The sequence below is a fragment of the Dendrobates tinctorius genome, unplaced genomic scaffold (assembly GCF_039654945.1).
Source record: "Dendrobates tinctorius isolate UK_male_01 unplaced genomic scaffold, ASM3965494v1 ptg000103l, whole genome shotgun sequence".
Taxonomy (NCBI): Eukaryota; Metazoa; Chordata; class Amphibia; order Anura; family Dendrobatidae; genus Dendrobates; species Dendrobates tinctorius.
In genome coordinates, this window is record NW_027361771.1 from 47,362,820 (window position 1) to 47,386,599 (window position 23,780).

The 23,780-nt window shown below is 43.7% G+C and overlaps 1 protein-coding gene across 1 annotated transcript in view; it reads left to right on the forward strand.

The window, feature by feature from the left end:
• Positions 1 to 23,780, forward strand: part of LOC141100164 (uncharacterized) — a 137,352-nt gene that overhangs the window by 46,283 nt on the left and 67,289 nt on the right. Inside the window, exons 7-9 of the mRNA XM_073588440.1 lie at positions 14,062 to 14,556; positions 14,635 to 14,973; positions 17,638 to 18,356. Coding sequence (XP_073444541.1) covers positions 14,062 to 14,556; positions 14,635 to 14,973; positions 17,638 to 18,356 — 1,553 coding nt within the window. The remainder of the gene's footprint in view (positions 1 to 14,061; positions 14,557 to 14,634; positions 14,974 to 17,637; positions 18,357 to 23,780) is intronic.

Genomic DNA, 23,780 nt, shown 5'->3' on the forward strand with positions numbered 1-23,780 from the left:
TCCGACAGATAGTGGGGTCAGGTCTGGAATTAAAGTTCCACCATTGGCCACCACAAAAATTCATTCAGACTCCAGTGCAATCTTCTCAAGAAAGACAAGAGAGTCTGGAAGAGGAGGTATTGTCACTCATACAGAAACTCGTACTGGAAGAAGTTCCGGAAAAAGAAAAAAAGGAAGGCTTTTACTCCCCCCTATTTCTAATAAAGAAACCAGACAATTCCTGGAGGACAATTATAAACCTGAAAAGCCTCAACAGATATTTGATAGTCCCATCATTCAAGATGGAAACCATAAGATCTGCAGTGAAACTCCTCTTTCCTCGGTGTTACATGGCGGTCCTGGATCTCAAGGACGCTTACTATCATGTCCCGATCCGGCAGCAAGACCGCAAATATCTCAGGGTGGCAGTCCAGATAAAATCTCAGTGGCATCACTTCCAATACAGGGCTCTGCCCTTTGGGGTAGCAATAGCCCCCCGGGTCTTCACAAAATTAATTGCGGAGGTCTCGGCACATCTCAGGGAAAAAGATGCCCTGGTAATACCATATGTGGACGACTTCCTGATAGTGGGGAGAGATTTCTCTCACTGTCAGGAACAAGTCAAGATAGTGATGGAGACACTTCAGACTCTGGGTTGGCAACTGAACCTCAAAAAATCCAAACTGGAACCAACAATGATCCAGAATTTTTTGGGCCTAACAATAGACTCAGTGGTGCAGGAATGTCGCCTTCCAGAGGAAAAAGAAGGAAAAATCAAAAACCTAATCAGGACAACATTAAGAAAGCCAGTAATGACTCTGAGGAAAGCCATGTCAGTGTTGGGATCCCTAACTTCCTGCATACCAGCAATAAAATGGGCTCAGTTTCACACAAGGGAACTTCAGTGGTGCGTGTTACAAAACGATCTGAGGCTTCAGGGGCAGTTAGAGCAAAAACTCACCATCCCGGACCCTGTACTCCAGTCACTCAGGTGGCGGTTACAGATAGAGTCCTCTCCAAGGGGAGTACCCTGGACATACACAGCCTCCAGAGTAATCACGACAGATGCCAGCCCTTGGGGCTGGGGAGCCCATCTAGACACCCTATGGCTTCAAGATCCTTGGGCTCAGGACGAAAGAGATCTATCCTCAAACGAGTGGGAGCTGTTAGCCATCGAAAGGGCGTTGGAAGGTTTACTGACACACCTGACAGGACATCACGTGAAAGTCCTATCAGACAATCGGACAGCAGTAGCATATGTGAACCATCAGGGGGGCACCCGTTCTCGGTCATTAATTAATGAAGATAGCGGGAAGAATCCTGACTCTAGCAGAACGTCAGTTTCTCTCATTATCGGCCCTGCATATCCGAGGTGTGGACAACTTGAAGGCAGACTTTCTGAGCAGGAACCGGTTGAAGCAAGGCGAATGGTGTCTAAAAGAGTCCATTTTTCAACGGATTATGCTTATGTGGGGGAAACCCATAATAGATCTCTTCGCCTCAAAAACCAACAGAAAGGTTCAAAAGTTCTGCTCTCTAAGTCCAGCAGACATGCCACTGGCGGTAGACGCCTTCAGGATAAAATGGACATCAGGTCTCCTGTACGCCTTCCCCCCGATATGCCTCATTCCATTAGTCCTGAAGAAGATCAGGGAGGACCGAGCCAGAGTAATTATGATAGCTCCCTTTTGGCCAAAAAGACCATGGTTCTACTGGCTAAGAGTGATGTCAGTGACGGAACCGTGGGTACTCCCAGAGGACCACGACCTCCTAACACAGGGTCCCTTCAATCACCCTCCGAACTCCAGGTTGCATTTGACAGCCTGGAATTTGAAAGGTCGCTGTTAGAGAAAAAAGGGTTTTCACAAAGGTTAATTTCCACCCTAATCAGTAGCAGAAAGCCAGTGACTACAAAAATATACGGGAGAATATGGAGAAAATTTTTGTCCACCTCGGGCCCAATACAGGAGGGGGAAGTACCTGTGAGGGCAGTGCTAGAGTTTCTGCAAAGGGGTTTAGACTTGGGCTTAGCTGTCAGCACCCTCAAAGTACACGTTTCAGCACTGGCAGCATTATTCAATTATGACCTAGCAAATGATAGATGGGTGGCCAGGTTTATCCGGGTCTGTACTAGAGCCAACTCTGTCCCATCTCCTAAACCTCCTCCCTGGGATCTAAACTTAGTCCTATCATCTCTAACAGAAAGTCCATTTGAACCACTAGACGTGACATCAGATAAAGTGTTAACTTTAAAAACAGCCTTATTAGTAGCGCTTACATCGGCACGTAGGGTGGGGGACTTACACGCACTGTCAGCAGACCCGCCGTACACTCAGATTATGGACGATAGAGTTGTCTTAAGATTAGACCCAGCATACCTCCCTAAGGTAGTGTCGAAATTCCACAGAGCTCAAGAAATAGTCTTGCCATCCTTTTGTTCTAACCCCGGTAACAAGAAGGAGGAGAGGCTACATTGCTTAGATGTTAGGAGATGTATCCTACAATATTTGGAGATGACAAAACCCTGGAGGAAACAGAGGGCCCTGTTTGTTTCATATCAGGGGGCAAGGAAGGGCCTTAAAGCCTCTAAGCAAACTATAGCTAGATGGGTGAGAGAGGCCATCATACTAGCATATAGTAGTGCAGGTAGGGCTGTTCCAGAGGGCCTAAAAGCCCATTCCACGAGGGCCATGGCAACGTCCTGGGCGGAGAGAGCGGACGCCTCCATCGACCAGATCTGTAAGGCGGCCACTTGGTCCTCTCCATCTACCTTTTTCAGACATTATAGATTAGACCTATCTGCTACCTCTGATCTCACATTCGGGAGAAGAGTGTTACAAGCAGTGATCCCCCCCTAAAGAGAATACAAATCTCTGTAACTCTCTCGTGGTGCCGTCATGTAGAATGGAAAAACACGGGTATTACATACCTGGTAATGTGTTTTTTCATGAGACATGACGGCACCCTTATATTCCCTCCCTATTTGATCACGTCATTAGTTGGGTGCATTATTAGTATTATACACTCCCTTGGTGTCGGAAATTTATCAGCGTTAAAGTTGTATTATTTATCTCGTGCTCTGTAAAACAACTGATGCGGAGAGAGGAGCCGCCCCTTTTATCTTGAAGGTTTCCTGTCCTCGCTGGGCGGATCCCCTCTCTCGTGGTGCCGTCATGTCTCATGAAAAAACACATTACCATGTATGTAATACCCGTGTTTCTCCCACAACAGAAAACAAGGACGCCATTTTGTCAGCCTCAGGCGCGTTTTCGGGCATTTCGCGCCCCCGCGTGGACGGCAACGGCCAGTACCCCCGCTCCTGCGCGCTATAACCATGACAAAGAGCGTCAGGTCACCTACAGGACCAACCCGCTGGGTAGGATGTGAGGGCGTCCGCCCAGATCAAGGGGGGCCAGGTCCCAGAGGCCCTCTACAAAATGACTCGAGAAGTGCGGTACCCGAGGACAGCAGGATTGGCGGTCGTCTGCGCCGGTTCTGTCACATATGGGCTGCGGTGGCACGCGACGCATGGGTGACGGAGCTGATATCTTCCGGGTACAAGATAGAGTTTATAAAACGTCCGCCAACACGATTTTTTCCCTCCCGGCTTCCCAAGTCAAGGTCTCGGGCAGAGGCATTACGGGGGGCCATCGAAGTGCTGCAGCACAAAGGGGTCATCGTTCCGGTGCCAAGGAGCGAAAGAACCCAAGGGTTTTATTCCAACCTGTTCGCAGTGCCCAAAAAGGATGGAGCGGTAAGGCCGGTTCTCGACCTAAAGCTACTAAACAGGTTCATCAGGGTCAGGCATTTTCGCATGGAGTCCCTCCGGTCGGTTATATCCTCCATGGAGAAAGGAGAATACCTGGCCTCGATGTTCAGGATGCTTATTTACACATCCCTATTTTTCCCCCGCATCAGAGATTCCTACGGTTTGCGGTCGAGGGACGGCACTTCCAGTTTGTGGCGCTGCCTTTCGGTTTGGCCACGGCCCCCAGACTATTCACGAAGGTGATGGCGGTCGCCATGGCCACTCTTCATTCCCGGGGCATTGTGGTGTTGCCATACCTGGACGACCTTCTGGTAAAGGGCCCGTCCCGTCCAGCGTGCGAGGAGAGTGTCACCATCACACTAGATACCTTGTCTCGTCTAGGATGGATGATCAACAGGAAGAAATCATTCCTCACGCCGGCCCAGAGGATTGTTTTCCTAGGGATGATATTCGATACCTCCCAGGGATTGGTAATTCTCCCTCAGGACAAGGCTCGGGCACTCCGACAGGGAGCTCGAAGACTTCAACAGCCAGACCTCCATACTATCCGATTCGGGATGGGGGTCCTGGGCAGGATGGTGGCAGCGATGGAAGCAATCCCGTTTGCTCAGTTTCATCTCCGCCCCCTGCAGCATGCCCTGTTAGCGGCTTGGGACAGGAGCCCGTTCTCACTCGATCACCCGTGCAGGTTGTCCTCTCAGGTCCGACAGACTCTTCAATGGTGGACACGCGATCGGTCGCTTCTGCAGGGAAAGCCCTTTCCTCCGGATCATTGGTTAGTGATCACGACCGATGCGAGTCTCTCCGGTTGGGGGGCAATCTTCCGCCACCACACGGCACAGGGGCAGTGGTCGCCTCAGGAAGCTCGTCTCCCTATCAATCTGTTGGAGATTCGAGCAATACGGTTGGCCTTGCAGCAGTTCCAACATGTGCTAGCAGGATACCCGATTCGGATTCAGTCGGACAACGCCACAGCAGTGGCGTACGTGAATCACCAGGGGGGCACACGCAGCAGGGCAGCCATGCGCGAGGTGGGACATGTGCTCCGCTGGGCCGAGAGGAGCCTGGGCAGAAGAATTCTCCAAGCAGCAGTGGCACACCTTTAAACAGGAAAGCATGCGGCTTGGATCGGTGAGTGTTATCCCACCCAGGGACTGCTTTAGGACGTCCCACAGTCTCTGTGTCCCCCAATGAGACGAAGGAGAAACATGGATTTTTGTGAGTACTCACCGTAAAATCCTTTTCTCCGAGACGCTCATTGGGGGACACAGCACCCACCCTGATAGCCGGTTGGCTCATACTTATTATTTAACATATTTTCTTGTTTAAGACAGGGTGATCCCTTTTTTCAGACATATGATTTATTGCATTAAGGCTAATTTTTGTATGTCCTCCTACTGCTTTTGCACTAAACTGGTTTCCGCCCGCTATAGGGGCGAGGGTGTATGCGGTGGAGGAGGAGCTAACTTGTTTTTTGTATGCCTAGTGTCAGCTCCAGACGGCAGTAGCACACACCCACAGTCTCTGTGTCCCCCAATGAGCGTCTCGGAGAAAAGGATTTTACGGTGAGTACTCACAAAAATCCATGTTTTATTGCTAAAATTGCATAAGTGCGTATTGAAAAGGCTATAAAATAAAGGATGCCTCGCAAAACATGTATGAATACTATCGATACAATGTATAAAATCTCTATATTCGTTATGAGATTCCTTGTGGTAATAGGATAAATGAATGTGTACATAATAAAAACATTAGGTTTCAAGAGTATATTAAAAGCATATAAAATATATTTGTTGCATTTTCAATAAAATTATGATATGATTCTGAGTGGTATGGCTATAGTATATTTATTATATTATTTATGCTAGTATTGGGCAGCTAAAAGTTTATAGACGAATAAATACATTTGTTGAGTGTTTTGATAGATCCAACACTATCCACCTCATAACTTTTTTTTTTTTTTTTTTTTTTTTTTTTATATATACCAACATTAATTAAAATGCATATAGCTCTATTTCTTGATTCAACTCTATTGGTGCTAGACTGTCTAGGGCAAAAATCTATTTTGGATTCCACCCTTGACATGAATTTGATATAATCCCCACTCCTCTGGTTTTTGGGTACCAATTGGATACCATAAAATAAAACTCCCGTGCATGATTTATGTTTTTCGCAAAAATGTCGGGATATGGGGTGTCCTGTAAACCCTTTGCTAATGTTGTTGTCCAAATGTTCTTCGATGCGGTCAACATATATTTTATCACAAAGGCATTTGAGGATGTCAAGAACTCCTGTTGATTCACAGGTGATCACGGATTTAGTAGGATACCCGTTAGTATCGTTCACATCTCTAAAGGAGGTGTAGATTTTTTTTTTTACCACATTTTTATGTTTTCAACAAGGGCATTTGCCACATGATATAAAACCAGTAATTTTAGATTTTGGTCAATTTGTTAATGTTGTTGATGTTGGATATTACTGGTTTTGTGGTAGGGGCAAGTAAAGACCCAGATTCTGAGCTTTAGTGTATACAAATCTGGGAATGTTTGGTAGTAAATCTCCAATACATTTGTCCCCTTGTAATATTGGCCAATATTTACGAATTACCGGTATATTTTTAAATTTTTTGTAGCCGGAATGGAATTGAGTGATGATGGGCAATTGAAGTATTTGTTCCTGGAGGGTGGGTGGGTTAAAATTTTTCGGGGTTTTGTATATCATTGATTCTCTGGGTATATTTACTATTTCATATTTGGATTGATTCAAAGCCGGTAAATCATACCCTTTTTCTACAAATTCTGCTGTTAAACTGTCAGTTTCAATATGATGATCTTTGATATTGGTACAGTTACGTCTAATGTGCATGTATTGGCCAATAATTCATTTGTTGCACTGTATTTAATACTTACTGCTTTATATCCGTGACTGGGGCCTCTCTAGATCTTATCAGGTGGAAGGTGCTATGGCATATAGATGTAGCCTGGTCTAGTGCCTTTGATCATCTAACCACTCCCTGGTGTGCTGGCCCCAGCTGCAAATTCACTACCGACCCCATTCCCTCACATCTCCTCCAGTTTCTCTCTCCAGCCGTCACAACTCGCCTAACTGCAATCTTTAATCTCTCCCTCTCCTCGGGCATTTTCCCATCCTCCTTCAAACACGCCATCGCTACGCCATTACTAAAGAAACCCGCTCTCGACCTATCCTGGACAAACTACAGACCAGTCTCCAATCTCCCCTTCATCTCTAAACTTTTGGAGCGCCTAGTTTACGCCTGCCTTACCCGTTATCTCTCCACTCACTCCCTTCTGGACCCTTCACTGTCTGGCTTCCGCCCCCTACATTCGACTGAAACTGCACTCATCAGAGTGACCAATGACCTTCTGACAGCAAAATGTAACGGTGACCACTCTCTGCTCATTCTTCTCGACCTATCTGCAGCTTTCGACACTGTTGACCACCTTCTCCTACTCTCTAGGCTCCAGTCACTAGGCATTAAGGACACTGCTCTCTCCTGGTTCTCTTCCTCTTTTTCTGACCGCTCCTTCAGTGTTTTGTTCTCTGGCTCCACGTCATCTCCTCTTCCTCTCGCTGTCGGGGTACCTCTTCTCTCTCTACACGGCCCCAATTGGACAGACCATTAGCAGATTTGGCTTTCAGTTCCATCTTTATGCTGATGACACACAACTATACACTTCATCCCCTGACCTTACCCCCGCTGTACTACAGAACGCCAGTTACAGTCTGTCCGCAGTGTCCAACATCATGTCCGCTCTCTATCTGAAACTCAATCTCTCCAAAACTAAACAACTTCTGCTCCTGCCGTCTACTAACCTTCCTAAATCTGACATTTCCCTCTCCGTGGGTGGCACCATAATAACACTCCGGCAGCAGGCGCAGTGTCTGGGTGTTTGACACCAATCTCTCCTTCACATCCCATATACAATCGCTTGCCCGTTCTTGCCACTTACACCTAAAGAATATCTCTAGAATCCACCCTTTTCTCACCATGGAAACAACAAAAACCCTCACTGTAGCATTGATCCACTCCCGCCTGGACGACTGCAACGCTCTATTAATTGGCCTCCCCGTTACTCAACTATCCCCTCTCCAGTCCATACTTAATGCAGCAGCCAGGGTCATCCATCTGACTAATCAGTACTCGGACACGTCCGCTCTTCGCCAGTCCTTACATTGGCTGCCCATACATTATAGGATCCAATTCAAAGTACTTGTTCTCACCCACAAAGCTCTCCACAGTGCAGCACCCCCCTACATCTCCCCCCTCATGTCTTATCGGCCTAACCGACCGCTGCTCTCTGCAAATGACTTTCGACTAACCTCTGCACTAATCCGTACCTCCTACTCCCGTCTCCAAGACTTCTGCAGCACTATGCCAATCCTCTGGAATGCTCTACCCCAAGAAATTAGGACTATCCATAATTTGCATAGTTTCAGGCTCTCCCTCAAAACACATCTGTTCAGAGCGGCCTATCACGTTCACTAATCAAAGTCATTCTATGTGTAAGGGCCCCGTCACACATAGCGATCTCGCTAGCGAGATCGCTGCGAGTCACAAGTTTTGTGACGTAACAGCGATCTCACCAGCGAGATTGCTGTTTGTGACAGCGATCAGCGACCGGCCCCCCATGCCGGTATTGCTGATCGCTGTTGGAAAGCCCTGGACATTTTTTTGGTCACTGGTCTCCTGCTGGCCTGCAAGCATCACTGCGTGTGACAGGCGGGAGACCAGCGATCAGCTGGTAACTAAGGTAAACGCAGGGTTTCTAAGCACGGCGCTCTGCTTAGAAAGCCTCTGTGTACCTTAGTTACCAGCGCGCTAATGCAGAGAGCTGGTAACTAAGGTACACATCGGGTTTCTAAGTGACGCACGTCCCTTAGAAACCCGATGTGTAACTTAGTTACCAGCTCCCTGCATCTGCGCGCTGGTAACTAAGTACACAGCGACGCCGCGTGCTCGACATCGCTGGTCCTGATCGCTGGTGAAGCTGTCTGTTTGACAGCTCCCCAGCGATCATGTAGCGACTCACCAGCTATCCTGACACGTTGATATCATTGTCGGGATCGCTGGTGAGTCGCTATGTGTGACGGGGCCTTAAGTGTGCATGTGTAGCCTATTCACTATCTCCATCCCTCAAGATGGCTGGACCATCATTGTAAATACACCATTGTAAATACACACCTGTACTTTGTATCTCCCCCACCTCATTGTAGATTGTAAGCTCTCACGAGCAGGGTCGTCTTATTTTGCTTTAATTGTTGTATTGTTAGCGTTGTTACTTATGACTTGTGTTTTGAAACTGTTAAACTGTAAAGCGCTGAGGAATATGTTGGCGCTATATAAAGATGATTATTATTATTATTAGGGATAGTTGTCAGCCAGATTGGTAGGTGACAGCTGGTATATGAGTAAAGATGTTGGAGTCTGTCTTTGCAAAAACATTTTGTGATTAATTCATTGTTTTCCACACAAATGGTTAGATCTAGAAAGTTGACACTGGTCTTACTGGTAGTAGGTGTAAATTCTAGACCATAATCATTGATGTTCAAACTAGAGATGAATGATTGTAGGGCTGTGGATGAGCCACCCCAAATGAATAGAATGTCGTCGCTAAAACGACACCATAATATGAGTCCTTCTTGCAATGTGATATATAGTGTTGTTTTTCGTACCTAAGATAGTTTTAATATAAAGTCAATACTGTTTATGATGAATTGGATTTGTGGTTCCTTATGTAGCCCCAATGCGTGAAGGTAAAAATTTGCCGCTTGACAGCCTTTTTTGTGGGTAATTACCGTGTAAAGTGATTATGTCCAGGGTACCTAAAATAAAATTCTCATGCCATTCCAATTTGTCCAAAATTCAGTGGGGAATTTATCCCACAAATCTTCTGGAACAACATATCTCTCTACCTGCATCTTGCATCGAATTAGGACTCACAGCCCAATATCACCAACGATATTAGCAGTAAGCAGTAAGTGCATTTTTATATAGTTTTATTCTCATGACCATTTAGGTTCATTCCTTACATTGTTCTGTTCATATAACTAGCGCGGTGATAATTATTATTAGTAATTGGATCTAACAATTAACAGGTCCATACACAGAGCCTGTCTTACACCAGCAGCTTTTTATACAACATCCCACCTTGTTTTCCATTTTTTCCAATCCTCAATGTGGAGCGCCAGTGTTTATCAATATCATAAATGCTTTGGGGGTGCTTTTTTTATTTGCAAAGGGGACAGGACATCTGCACTGTATTGAAGGGGGGAGGATGGATGGAGTCATGTATCTCAAGATTTCTGACCAACAATCTCCTTCCCTCAGTAAGAGTATTAAAGATGGGACGTGGCTGGGTCTTCCAGCATGACAATGACCTGAAACACAAAGTCAAGTCAACTAAGCAGTGGCTCCGTAAGAAATATTTCAAGGTCCTGGAGTGGCCTAGCCAGTCTCCAGACATGACCCCAGTAGAAAATCTTTGGAGGGAGCTGAAACTCAATGTTGCCCAGCCACAGCCTTGAAACCTAGAAGATCTGTATGGAGGAGTGGGACAAAATCCCTGTTGCAGTGTGCAAACTTGGTCTCTGTACCACATATTAAGTTCTGTTTTTCCATTGAATTCCATCATGCAATAAAATGCAAATTATGTAAAAATCATACAATGTGATTTTTCTGGATTTTTTTTTTTTAAGATTCTGTCTCTCACTGGTGAAGTGTACCTACGATAAAAATTACAGATCTCTCCTTTCGTGTGAAATTTCAGGATGATCCTAAAATGCAGTATAACCTTTTCAGGAGAACTTAATGTGACCACCTCCAAACTTTTGAATGCACATGTCCAACTGTTTCAATACTTTTTGTACAACTTGCTGTTCTCCCAACAAGGAGCTTAATGGCAAAATTCCCACCAGGTGTTTGATCCATCAATTGCCCAATACATTTTGGGGTTCAACTAGAATTGATATTAAACAGTCCTCCACATCATGCTGTTCACATTTTGACATCATGAGACTAAGATGACGCCTAACATTTAATCAACAGTACCCTGCCATAGCAAGGCTTCAAGCAGGATGTTTATATAGACTGAAGTGGCCACTGAGCTTAGAGTGTCACAGAGAGTCATCAGCAGATTGCAACATAGATGCAGAGAGACTGGAAGAGTCACAGAAAAGCAGAGAAGTGGGCGTCCTTTGGCCACATGCCACACGGATGACCGCTTTATCGTGAACAATGCCCTTCAGAACTGGATGATGAATGCCGCAGAACTCCAGGCACATTTAAGGAAGATGAGGGGCGCCCAAGCGTAACATCAGACCATTTGAAACCATTTATATGAGCGTGGTCTGTGTGCTAGATGACTTGCAAGGGTACCTGACTGCGCCATCAGGCACAGGTGTCATCGTCTTGCATGGGCCAGGGAGCATCTATGTTGAACAAGGGACCAGTGGGCCTCAGTGCTATTCACTGATGAAAATCGATTCACGCTGAGCAGAAATGATAGCCGCCAACAATATTTGAGACGTTAAAGAGAATGCCATGCATTAGCCACTATTGTCACCGGACAAGCCGTTAGTGGCTTGATCGTGGGCATGTTTGCCCTACACTTTGTGACTGTTGCAGAGACAAGCTCCTACTAATTGAATAACATCACTAACCCAGTCATTGTGCCTCTGCATGAACAACACAGGCCTAATTAATTTCATCTTCGTGGACGACAATGCTCTAGCTGATCAAGGTCGTATCATTAGGCTTTTGGAGATAGGTACCTCAAATGGAGTACCCTGCACTTTCTCCAGACCTGTATCCCATAAAAAACTTATGGAATCAGCTGAGTCGCCATGTAGAGGCTCATAACTCTGTACAATACTCTATTTCTGAACATCGTGAAACACCATTGTCAAGCTGTAATTGATGTTCCATTCCACATGACAAGTTATTGAGACATTGATATTTTTTGTTGGGGTATACCCACCACTGTCGTTGACTTTTGTTTCAATAAATTGAAAAATCGTCATTGCATGTTTCTACTTAAATGCTGTACTTTCATGATAAAATATTACTGTAGCGTGAACTTTGTACATTTTCCATAATTTCACCTGAAAGCACGCACACACACCCACACACTTACATACATTTACACACACACTTTATGTATATATGTTTTTATATATATTACACCATGTTCCAAATTATTATGCAAATATTTTTCTCTGATTTTGCTAAATGGTCGGTGCAAATTACAGTCAGTCTAATAAGTCATCACCGTTATAGTATACATCGAATTTTATTGAAGAAACCTCCCAATGATAACAGTATAATCTCCAAAATGATTAAAATCTCAAAATGCACTGTTCCAAATTATTCGGCACAGTAGAATTTCTAAACATTTGATATGTTTTATAGAACTGAAAATGCTCATTTGTGGAATTCGCAGCATTAGGTCACATTCACTGAACAAAAAAAAGCTATTTAACTCCAGAACATCCTAACAGGCCAAGTTACATGTTAACATAGGAACCCTTCTTTGATATCATCTTCACAATTCTTGCATCCATAGAACTTGAGTTTTTGGAGAGTTTCTGCTTGTATTTCTTTGCATGAAGTCAGAATAGCCTTCCCAGAGCTGCTGTTTTGGTGTGAATTACCTCCCACCCTCATAGCTCTTTTGCTTGATACTCCAAAGGTTCTCTATAGGGTTGAGGTCAGGGGAAGATGGTGGCCACACCATCTTTTATGCCCATAGCAGCCAATGACTCAGAGGTGGTATTTGCAGCATGAGATGGTGCATTGTCATGCATGAAGATTATTTTGCTCCTGAACCCTTGTTTCTGCTTTTTATACCATGGAAGAAAGTTGTCAGTCAGATACTCTATATACTTTGCTGAGGTCATTTTCACACCTTCAGCAGCCTTAAAGGGCCCTACCAGCTGTTTCCCCATGATTCCAGCCCAAAACATGACTCCTCCACCTCCTTACTGACGTTGCAGCCTTGTTGGGACATGGTGGCCATCCACCAACCATCCACTACTCCATCCATCTGGACCATCCAGGGTTGCTCGACACTCATCCGTAAACAAGACTGTTTCAAAATTAGTCTTCATGTATGTCTGGGCCCACTGCAGCTGTTTCTGCTTGTGAGCACTGTTTAGGGGTGGCCGAATAGTAGGTTTATGCACCACAGCAAGCCTTTGAAGGATCCTACACCTTGAGGTTCAAGGGACTCCAGAGGCACCAGCAGAAAATATCTGTTTGCTGGTTTGTAATGGCTTTTTAGCAGCTGCTCTCTTAATCCAATGAACTTGCCTGTCAGAAACCTTCCTCATTCTGCCTTTATCAGCACGAACATGTCTGTGCTCAGAATCAACCACAAATCTCTTAACGATGATCACGCTTAAGTTTTCGGGAAATATCTAATGTTTTCATCCCTTGACCAAGGCGTTGCACTATTTGATGCTTTTCGGCAGCAGAGAGATCCTTTTTCTTTCCCATGTTACTTGAAAATGGTGGCCTGCTCAATAGTGTGGAACATCCAGTTTTCCTTTTATTGGGCTCACATGGCAAACTAATTATCACAGGTATCTGAGATTGATTTCAGTGATCGAAAGAACCCTGAGACACAATACCATCAATGGGTTTCATTAAAAAAAAAAAAAGCTATGACACGTAAAACCAATTTTCATAATAATTTTGAACATGGTGTATATGTATCAGGATACCCCTGATGTAAAATTACCTCTTCATTGTCTTTATGAATTTTGTAAGGAAACGGATGATCAGTGTGTGTAAATGGTGATATGAGCAATTTGCAGTCACTTTCTTTGCATAGGTGTGAAGACGTCAGATCCTAGAGTTTGATAGACATCCATAACTTTTGACATCTATAACTGTGTTCCGGCAGCATCTAAGATCTTCCTGCTGCTGGCTGATCAGCGAGAGTGCTTTGTGTCATATCCCACTGATTTTGATATTGATGGCCTATGCTAAGTATAGGCCATCAATAAGAAAAAAACGTAGAGGCCTAATTAAGATAATTAAACTCACAGTTGGACATGGAACATCCGTCACATGGTGTTAAAAATCCCTTTTTAAGGTTTTTAGGTCTATAATTAACAATTCTGTCAGATCTGATATTTTTATTTGGTTATGACATTAAATAATTTCCTATTTTATTGAGCCAATAGCTACTTTATCTTGTTACACAAGAACAAGTATCTTGTGTGGAAAACTTTCAATAAGAATGTTAATAAAAAGATTCACAATAACAAATTAAAAGTATTTTTTTCTCCAGCAGATGACTGCCCCAGGAACCCAGAAGGACATATTTTATTTCCAGATTATAAAACAGAAGATCCTTATATCAATCAAGATAAATCTAGAGAACGCCATACTGCCCTCAAATTACCCCCTGCTCTTCACAGCAGAGAGTCGTGGGAAATAGTCCCCTGTTCTGAGTGCAGCAGAGATTTTACAAAAAACTTGAATCTTTCTCAGGACAAGGGAACTTCTAGTGATGAGCCATTGTATTCATCTTCACAATGTGGGAAGTGTTTAAACCAAAAATCTTCTGATGTTGCCAATCACACAGACGAGAAGCTATTTTTATGTTTAGAGTGTGGGAAATATTTTTCACGTAAACATCACCTAGAGAGACATCAGTTAATTCACACAGGGGAGAAACCATTTTCATGTGAACACTGTGGAAAATGTTTTTCACGCAAACATCATCTTAAGACGCATCAGAGAATTCATACAGGGGAAAAGCCATTTTCGTGTTTAGAGTGTGGTAGAAGGTTTGCACAGAAATCAGTTCTTAATGAACACGAGAAAATTCACACAGGACTTAAACCATTTTCGTGTTCAGAATGTGGAAAAAAATTTGCTCAGAAGTCCGTCCTTGTTGAACATCAGAGAACTCACACAGGAGAGAAACCATTTTCATGCGTGGAATGTGGGAAGCGGTTTACTCGGAAAGCAACTCTTGTTGAACATCATAGAATACATATACTGGGGAAACCGTTTTCATGTTTGGAGTGTGGGAAAAAGTTTGCCCACAAATCAATTCTTGTTACCCATCAGAGAATCCACACGAAAGAGAAGCCGTTTTCATGCTCAGAATGTGGAAAACGTTTTTCACGGAAATCTGTTTTAATTGAACATCGGAGAATCCACACTGGGGAGAAGCCATATTCGTGTTTGCAATGTGGGTCAGGTTTTACCCATAAATCATCTTTTAATAAACACCAACAAATCCACAAAGTGGAGAATTCGTTCTCATATTTATAGTGTCTGAAATGTTTATGTATAAAGCTGGTTATCATACATGTTCCATTATAAAGCATTTATTTATTAAAGACCTATTCCAGCAAAACCAATGCATGTACAATGTGCAACTTGGGCTATTATTAAAGAATAATTAACAAGGCAGAAGTTTTTTTTTTCTGTATGCCTTGTGTTACTTGACCTGTCATATCTGGGGTGTTTGATGTCTTGAATCCTTCTTCACCTTGGATATGATTCCCCTAATATGAACTGCGTTTCCCAAGGTGCCAAAGTGTCCTCACATTGCTCTTGTTCCTGTCTAATGGCAGCCATTAACAGATCAGTGACATGAAACTGCTCATCTATGCATAATTCTGTGTATCCTTTGTGATGCAGAGTCTGTTTTGATATGTATACAGCACTCTGTGTATCCTATGTGATGTATACAGCAGAGCCTTACTGTATTTATCCAATGTGATGTACACTAAGGCTCTGCTATATATCTATCCTAGGTAATGTATACAGCTGAGTCTCAGTGTATTTTATGAGCTGTACACCGCAGAACGTTATTGCAAACATCACAGGATAGGTTCACTGGTCTGTGTATTTTATGAGATGTATACAGAACTCTGTGTATCCTATGTGATGTATGCAGCAGAGCATGTGTATCTGTCCTATGTGATGTATACAGCTGAGTACAGTGTATTTTGAGATGTATACACCAGAACTTCAGTGTATCTATCCTGTGATGTATACAGTAGTCTGTGTATTTTATGAGATGCATACAGCAGTCTGTGTATCCTATATGATAAATACAACAGAGATTGGGTATCGATCCTATGTGATGTATACAACAGCATCTCTGTGCATCCTGTTTGATGTATACAGCAGTTCCGTTGTATGGTATAAAGCAGAAAGAATAAACCAGGTTTATTCAACTAACAGAAAAATGTTGTTGCTCGTAGCAACCAATCACAGCTTAGCTTTCATTTTACGATGGCAGAATACAAAATGAAATCCACTCTGGTTATCTCTCCTGCCCTTAACTAATCACTGCATAGCTTTCTTTTTTCATGAGCAGCATGTAAAATAAAAGCTCTATGATTGGTCACTGTGGGCACCAAAGACCGTTTCATAAGTCTTCACCCATACTTTGAGCTGCGTGGGGGGGGCGCACAGACAGGGAGGGGGAGAAACTGAGTGGTCAAGTTGAGTGATTTTCATCTTGTAGTTCTCAGAGACTCGCGTCCTGTCCACACATCAGTGCATGTATTGGGCTGATTATTATCGTCCTGTGTCACATAACAATAATGAAGGGAGAGGGGATGGATAGAGGTAACTGGGGTAGGTTTAAATAAATTAGAATATTAATAGTAAGTATTATATGTGCAAATAATGCTGAAGTGCTTCTTTAAGTATGGTTGACACTTGTTGTAATAATCAATTTAATATTCTAAAATAAAGATCTTTTTAGATTGTGAGAGTTAATATATTTTTATAACATTGTGTTCCATGTGAATTGTAGCTGTGTAGTTGCTTTCTGTACATGTTCATAACAGAATGGTTTCTCTCATTGGACAGGTGCTAATTAACCAGTTTGTCTAATGTTCTAATCACCTTAAAGTAGAAAAAATTGGAGCAGTTGGTAAAATTATAATGCGGGATCCTATTGGGCTGACCTGCTAGACTGACCGTAGATCTAGCATTTCTATAACCCATTTTCTAAATAACATGCAATAACTCATATTAACTAGGCACCGTAGCCAACCCTCTGGAATGGCTGTACCACTGGCAATTTAGCGAGGAGAGCACTTGAAGATGCTTGGTGACATTAGGCATAACTTCTTCTTCCACAAATGGCTGCTGCCCATGAGAATATAGAAAAATGAGAATATATGTGCTCCTCTTCAGCACTGCACTTGCATTTTCACGGTATTCGACAGTAGCCTAACTAGAGTTTTTGACCTGGTATCTGCACTATGGTGCCGAGCTGAAGAAGAAGAAGAAAGCATAATCCTCCTTGTGTTGCAGTAGAGCTGCTTGGCATTGGATGGATGCATGCTCCAATGGTGAGGACGGGATGCCAGCAGTACATCATCTTTGGTGTACTCCCAAACAACCATGTCCTGAGTAAGGTGGTGGTGCCACCAGCCTGTTCTGATATAATCCAGCCATTCCTTCATTGTAGAAGGACAGCTACACGTGTCCGCCTTTCACAGTCCGTGCACGGACAGCAATTTCAGGACTGGTCATGGGTCTACTGACCTGAACCAAGATGCAGATGTGTGGGGAGAGTTAGTTTGCTTTCCCGCTACGCTAACATAAGGGTAATGCTGTGTAATTTTATCTCTTGGGAGAATCCTTTTTATTATTGCATAGACAAGGTTTTCAGTGATAACTGCATAAATTAGTGAGGATTTTACAGAATTTATTTTGGAGACAGATTTTGATCATTTCAGTTTGTTTCATTAGTAAATTGTGGTAATAGTAATTGGCCCAAACATCCTAGAATTTCTTGTGCGGGAAGCTTTTCATTATGAATGTTTCATAAATTGACTGTGTTTTTGCAAAACAGAAAATAATAAAATTGTTTTCTCCCCAGCAGATGACTTCACCATAGACATGAAGAGACATCTCCTTTTACCTCCAAATTATGGAGTAGAAGACAATATTGACTATGAAAAATCTGGAAAACTGACCATTAATCCAAATATAACAGTACTACTTCAAAGCAGAGAACCATTATCTGATCATTGTGATCGCAACAAACCCTCCTTTGATAAAAATGTAGGTCTCAGCAGAGGTAAATTATTTCCATGCTCTGATTGTGGTAAACTTTTTAAGCACAACTCCAGCCTTTCTATACACAAGCGAACGCACAACGATGAGCGGCCATATTCATGTTTTGAATGTGGGAAATGTTTTACCCAAAAATCAGTTCTTGTTGAACATGAAAGAATTCACACGGGGGAGAAACCGTTTTCATGTATGGAATGCGGGCGATGCTTTGCCCAAAGATCAGCTCTTGTTAAACATCAGAGAACTCACACAGGAGAGAAGCCATATGCATGTCTGGAATGTGGGAAATGTTTTACACAGAAATCATCTCTGGTTAAACATCAAAGAAGTCACACAGGACATAAACCGTTTTCATGTTCGGAATGTGGAAAATGTTTCACCCAAAGATCGGATATTATTAGACATGAGAGAACTCATGCAGGAGAGAAGCCATTTTCATGTCCAGGTTATGGAAAATGTTTTACTCAAAAATCAGACTTTGGTAATCAGAGAATACACAAAGGAAAGAAACCATTTTCTTGTTTGTAATGTGGAAAAAAATATTTACTCTAAATAAGATGTGAATAAACAGTAAATGTAGAGATGTTAAGCAATTTTTTGGAATTTTTTAGAATTTCTTGGAAATGTAGAATTCTTATAAGAGCATCTGCGACTAAAACATACCGTATTATTATAAGACGCACTTTTTTCCCCCAAATTTGGATGAAAAATTGGGGTGTGTCTTATAATGACTTAGGCTAGTTTCACATTAGTGACTCTGCGCCGACCAGCGCCAAACGCAACATGTTGCAATTTGGTGCGCTCGGCGCAGCGTCAAAAGGACGCATGCGCCGCCAAACGCATACTGCGCACGGCCTGCGTCCCCAGTGCTAAAGATAGGGGACGCAGGACGCATGCAGCGTAATGCGTCCGTAGGCGAAGCTACCGGCTGAGGCGCGGCAGAGGGCGGGGCTTAGCGGCGGCGGTGTGCAGCCCGACGCTGCGGGCGTAAACGCTAATGTGAAACTAGCCTTACTGGCATTATATACCTTACCGGTACCGATGCGTCAGGCTGGGATGATTGGGTGCCCGGCAGTGCTACAGAGGTGTCCACCACTGCTGCGGGTGTCTCCGATGTTGCCAGGGCTCTGCCGACATTTTGTGACAGGCCAGAGCCCCGGTAGTTCCATGGTTTCCTGTGTGGTAGACTCCGGGAAAATGGCTGCTGTGGCAGCGCATGGCCAGATGGAGATCTCGGCACCAAGATCTCAGGAGATGAGATTTCATCTCCCGAGATCTTGGTGCCGAGATCTCATCTGCGCATGTGCCACCCCCGGCGGCCATTTTCCCAGAGTCTACCGCACAGGAAACCATGGAACTACCGGGGATCTGGCCTGTCACAAAATGTCGGCAGGGCCCTGGCAGCACCGAAGGCACCCGCAGCAGAACCAGACACACTCAGTGACACATCGAGCATCGGAACACCCCCTCATCCCATCCTGCAGCATCACCCCACTCCTGCCTCCTCCAGCAGCGACCCTGGGGCCCTGCTTCACCGCAGCCACCACCCCCGGTAAGGAATAAGACGCATGGGTTATAAGAGGCACCACCATTTTATTTAAAAAAAAAAAATTTTTTCCTATTTTCTCCTCAAAATTTTGTTTTCCATTAGATCTATGACATCACGTGATTAAAAACTGGCAAGCTGAATCATTCCTAGGGTATGTGCACAGGATAATAAGTAAAGGCTGTTTGTGGATGTTTTGAACTTGTGCAGCGTCCAACCCACAGCGTCCAGTTCTTTACAGCATAGTGAAATCCCATGTCCACTATGAGTGCTCTGACACCTGCGGATCACCCGCGTAGACGGACATGCGGCGCATCTTTCCAGACTGCAGCATGTCTTTTTATCTTGCGGAGATGCAAATCTCTGCAAGAGAAATTTAACCCACAGAATGTAATGAAAGCTGTGATTCCACACGGTTCAGTGACCACATGCGGATTCACCTACGTTTAATAGTCAGCAGCGCTTTGGACGCAGCAAACATGCACTGTGTGCAAAGCACTGCCAGTTCCTTATCGTCAGCACAAACCTTAAGCTCTGTGTAGAAACAGTAGGTGAATTTTGACAGGTGGAAGGAGGAGCAGCTGGGTCAGAAGTTGAAGTGGGGAATGATACTCCTTGTTTCAACATAGGGCAGAGAATGGAGAAGAATTATCTGTGTAGAGTTAAGGTCCCGTTACATTTAGCGATGCACCAGTGATCCCGACAACAATACGACCCGGTCAGGATCGCTGGTGCATTGCTAAATGGTCGCTAGTGAGCTGCCAAACAGGCAGATTTCACCAGCGATGCAGCAGCAGTCGGCGGTCATTACTTACCTGTCAGACGGCAGCTCTGATGACGACTTCCTCCCTCGTCCTTGGAGTCGCTCGTCGGCGCCAGCAGGAAGCCGACTACGAGAAATGGACCAGGACGATCTCGCGCAATCAACGATAGCCAGCGGGGGGGGGGGGGGGGCGGTCGGAGGTAAGTGTCACATGTAGCGATATCGCTACCGATATCACTGTTGCGTCACGAAATCGGCCCTTTAGGCTTGCTGTTGTAAAATTCTGTGAGGATTCTTCCTCTCTAGGCAGAAAACGCAGTTGCATATCCCGACGTTTTTGATGCGGATTTACAGGCTAAATAAACATACATTATTTAACAAAAGAAAAAAATTGTGATGTCATTTCCTTGTCCAACCTCTTCTTTTACATTCTCCATTGAAGCCCATAATATCATTACGTACTATGTTCAAATATAATGTTTACACACACACAAACCAAATATAAGTGATTATAACGTGTTTGTGTGTGTGTATATATATATATATGTGTATGTATATATATATATATATATATATATATATATATATATATATATATATATATATATGTGTGTATATATATAAACGTTCCACCATGTGAGTGGACGGGGGTTACCCACTTTGCAGGTCTTGGAGGTAAACACTGGCACATTCAGAGTTAAAACGTTTCCTTTCGGTTTATTTGCTCCATAAACCTCACAGTAACAAAACACGGTTTCCAGTCTTGACAGCAGTCAAAAGCAACATAAACAGTCCTTAGCTGGGCTGTGTTCCCTCAGGCCCTGTTCACACACAGGCCAGGGCAATGTCCATAGCAGAGCTCTATCTGCAGCCGCAGACACAGGAAGGCTTCTTCCTTAGAACACAGACCACTCTGTAGTGTCCCACCTGGACACATGGAAGTCTGTCCACATTCCCTCACACTCACATGTGCAAAACACCTCAATTACATAGCCGTGTAACCACACCCATAGGTGAAGTATGGATCACATGAGCTGGTCACATGGTCAGGACCTCACCACAGGTCCTGAACATACACATATCTTCAGGCAAAATGGGGTACAGTCCGCACCCTCACCCGAAGGTGAGGCAATATGGCTAGCCAGACCCTCCCATCTCTCATGGCTACCCGCAACCCGGACCCAGTGCACTAAATGACACCTTTAGTGCTCATGTACACTAAAATACTCCGGGTTGCATCGCAGGGAGCATCCATCCATGTGACATATACCTCCCATTAACTACGCGACCACCCGTCACACCACAATATATATATATATATATATATATATATATATATACACACACACAAACCGTATATACTCGTGTATAAGCCAAGTTTTTCAGCACTTTTTTTTGCTGAAAATGAACCCACAAAAACTAACCCACCAAATGAATAAGTTAATTTGGAATAATCGGAAGCCTAGAGTGAGGAAACATACATTACTCAAATCTAAAGAAAATGGTGGAATAGCCCTTCCAGATCTAGAGGCATATTATTTTGCCACCACGACTGAGTTAACAAAAATGTGGTTCACAAAGCAGACTGAGCTGGGATGGCCAAAGATTGAGAGAGATCTGATGCCTAACAGGGAACCAACACTATATCCTATTTCCTTCTGCACAGAAAAGAGATCATGAACATAGAGAATCCAATACTTAGAGCCTCTATGCTATGTTGGTCACATTTATGTAAAAGAAGGTTTAATGTTTCCACTTCTTCAACTAAAAAATTGAGACTCCCCTTCTTGTCACCTGTCAGGATTTCTCTGAGACCAATGTTTGACAGTTGGACAAAGTTCCCCATCACATTTGTAGATGACTTACTAAATAATAACAGAGTCATGCCCTTTGAGTTGGTCAAAACCAAATTTGGAGTCCCTAATACGGAATACATGAAATATCTTTTGCTCAAGGAGGAATACAACAAGTATAAGAAACATTTCTGCAGGGTGGTTTTGATTGGCCACACTATTCATAATTTCCTATCTAACACATCTCCCAGCCATGGGAGCTCACTCAAGCCTTTGTACAACAGCCTGACTGGTAAATACACCTTTTCTAGTGGGGGATGTTTTGAGAGGTGGGAAACCACTCTGCAGAAACAGATACAAATCCCCCAGTGGACTTCATCTTTTAAAATTGCGGCAAAGTCGACAAAGTGCATGAACATACTTGAGACACACTATAAACTAGTTCACAGGTATTACCTTACCCCAAATAGACTCAGACATTTTGGAGGGGGGGGGGGGATCTGGAACGTGTTGGCGTGGATGCGGATCTCAAGCTGATTTGCTCCATGTCTTCTGGGGATGTCCTGTACTGAAAACTTACTGGCTCAAAGTTTTTAACTTAATTTCGATTATATGTAACTGGCGTGTCCAGCCACAGCCTGCCTTAGCTCTATTACTTATAGGTATTTACAGACTTAAAAAAGAAAGGTTTTTGGCCGCTCACATTCTCATGTCTGCAGTCTACCTTATAGCGAAAGGTTGGAACAATAAGCAACCTCCAGATATTGTCACACTGATTATGTTGGTGGATAAACACTGTGTCTATGAAAGGATTCACTATATTAACAGCATATCAATAAAATTATTTGATGATAGATGGTGCAGATGGTTGGAACTCAAGTCTAAAATAGAAGAAGAGTTTATACCCTGAACCTTTGTTTTTCTCTTTTCTTTTTATTCATGATGTGTCAAAAATTTCATATATATTTAGGTGCCTGCCTGTGCTCTTGCAACTGTTCTTTTTTTTTTTTTTTTTTTCCTGTGCTGTTCTGTTCATTGTTAACTGCACTTATTTCATGTGCTGATATGATTGTACTGATATTATACTGTGATGTATTGATCTACATTACTCTAAATTTATTTGGCTGTGATTATATAAATGTATGTTATACATTTTTATTATTCTGAAAACCCCAATAAAAATATTGTTTAAGAAAAACAACCCACTCGGCTTATACACGAGTCACAGTCCCACTTACCTGTTCTCCGATGCAGTGCGGAGGTGCCCTGTGTCTCAGGATCGTCTGCACGCTCCCCTGCAACCTCAGTAAGTAGTCCAGTGGCTCTGATGTGATAATGTGGGATATTAGGGGTAGTAGTCCGGTGGCTCTGGCTGATGGGATGATGTGGGATATTAGGGGTAGTAGTCTGATGGCTCTGGCTGACAGGATGATGTGGGATATTAGGGGTAGTAGTCCGGTGGCTCTGACAGGATGATGTGGGATATTAGGGGTAGTAGTCCAGTGACTCTGGCTGATGGGATGATGTGGGATATTAGGGGTAGTAGTCCGGTGGCTCTGACAGGATGATGTGGGATATTAGGGGTAGTAGTCCAGTGACTTTGGCTGATGGGATGATGTGGGATATTAGGGGTAGTTGTCCGGTGGCTCTGACAGGATGATGTGGGATATTAGGGGTAGTAGTCCAGTGACTCTGGCTGATGGGATGATGTGGGATATTAGGGGTAGTAGTCCGATGGCTCTGGCTGATGGGATGATGTGGGATATTAGGGGTAGTAGTCCGGTGGCTCTGACAGGATGATGTGGGATATTAGGGGTAGTAGTCCAGTGACTTTGGCTGATGGGATG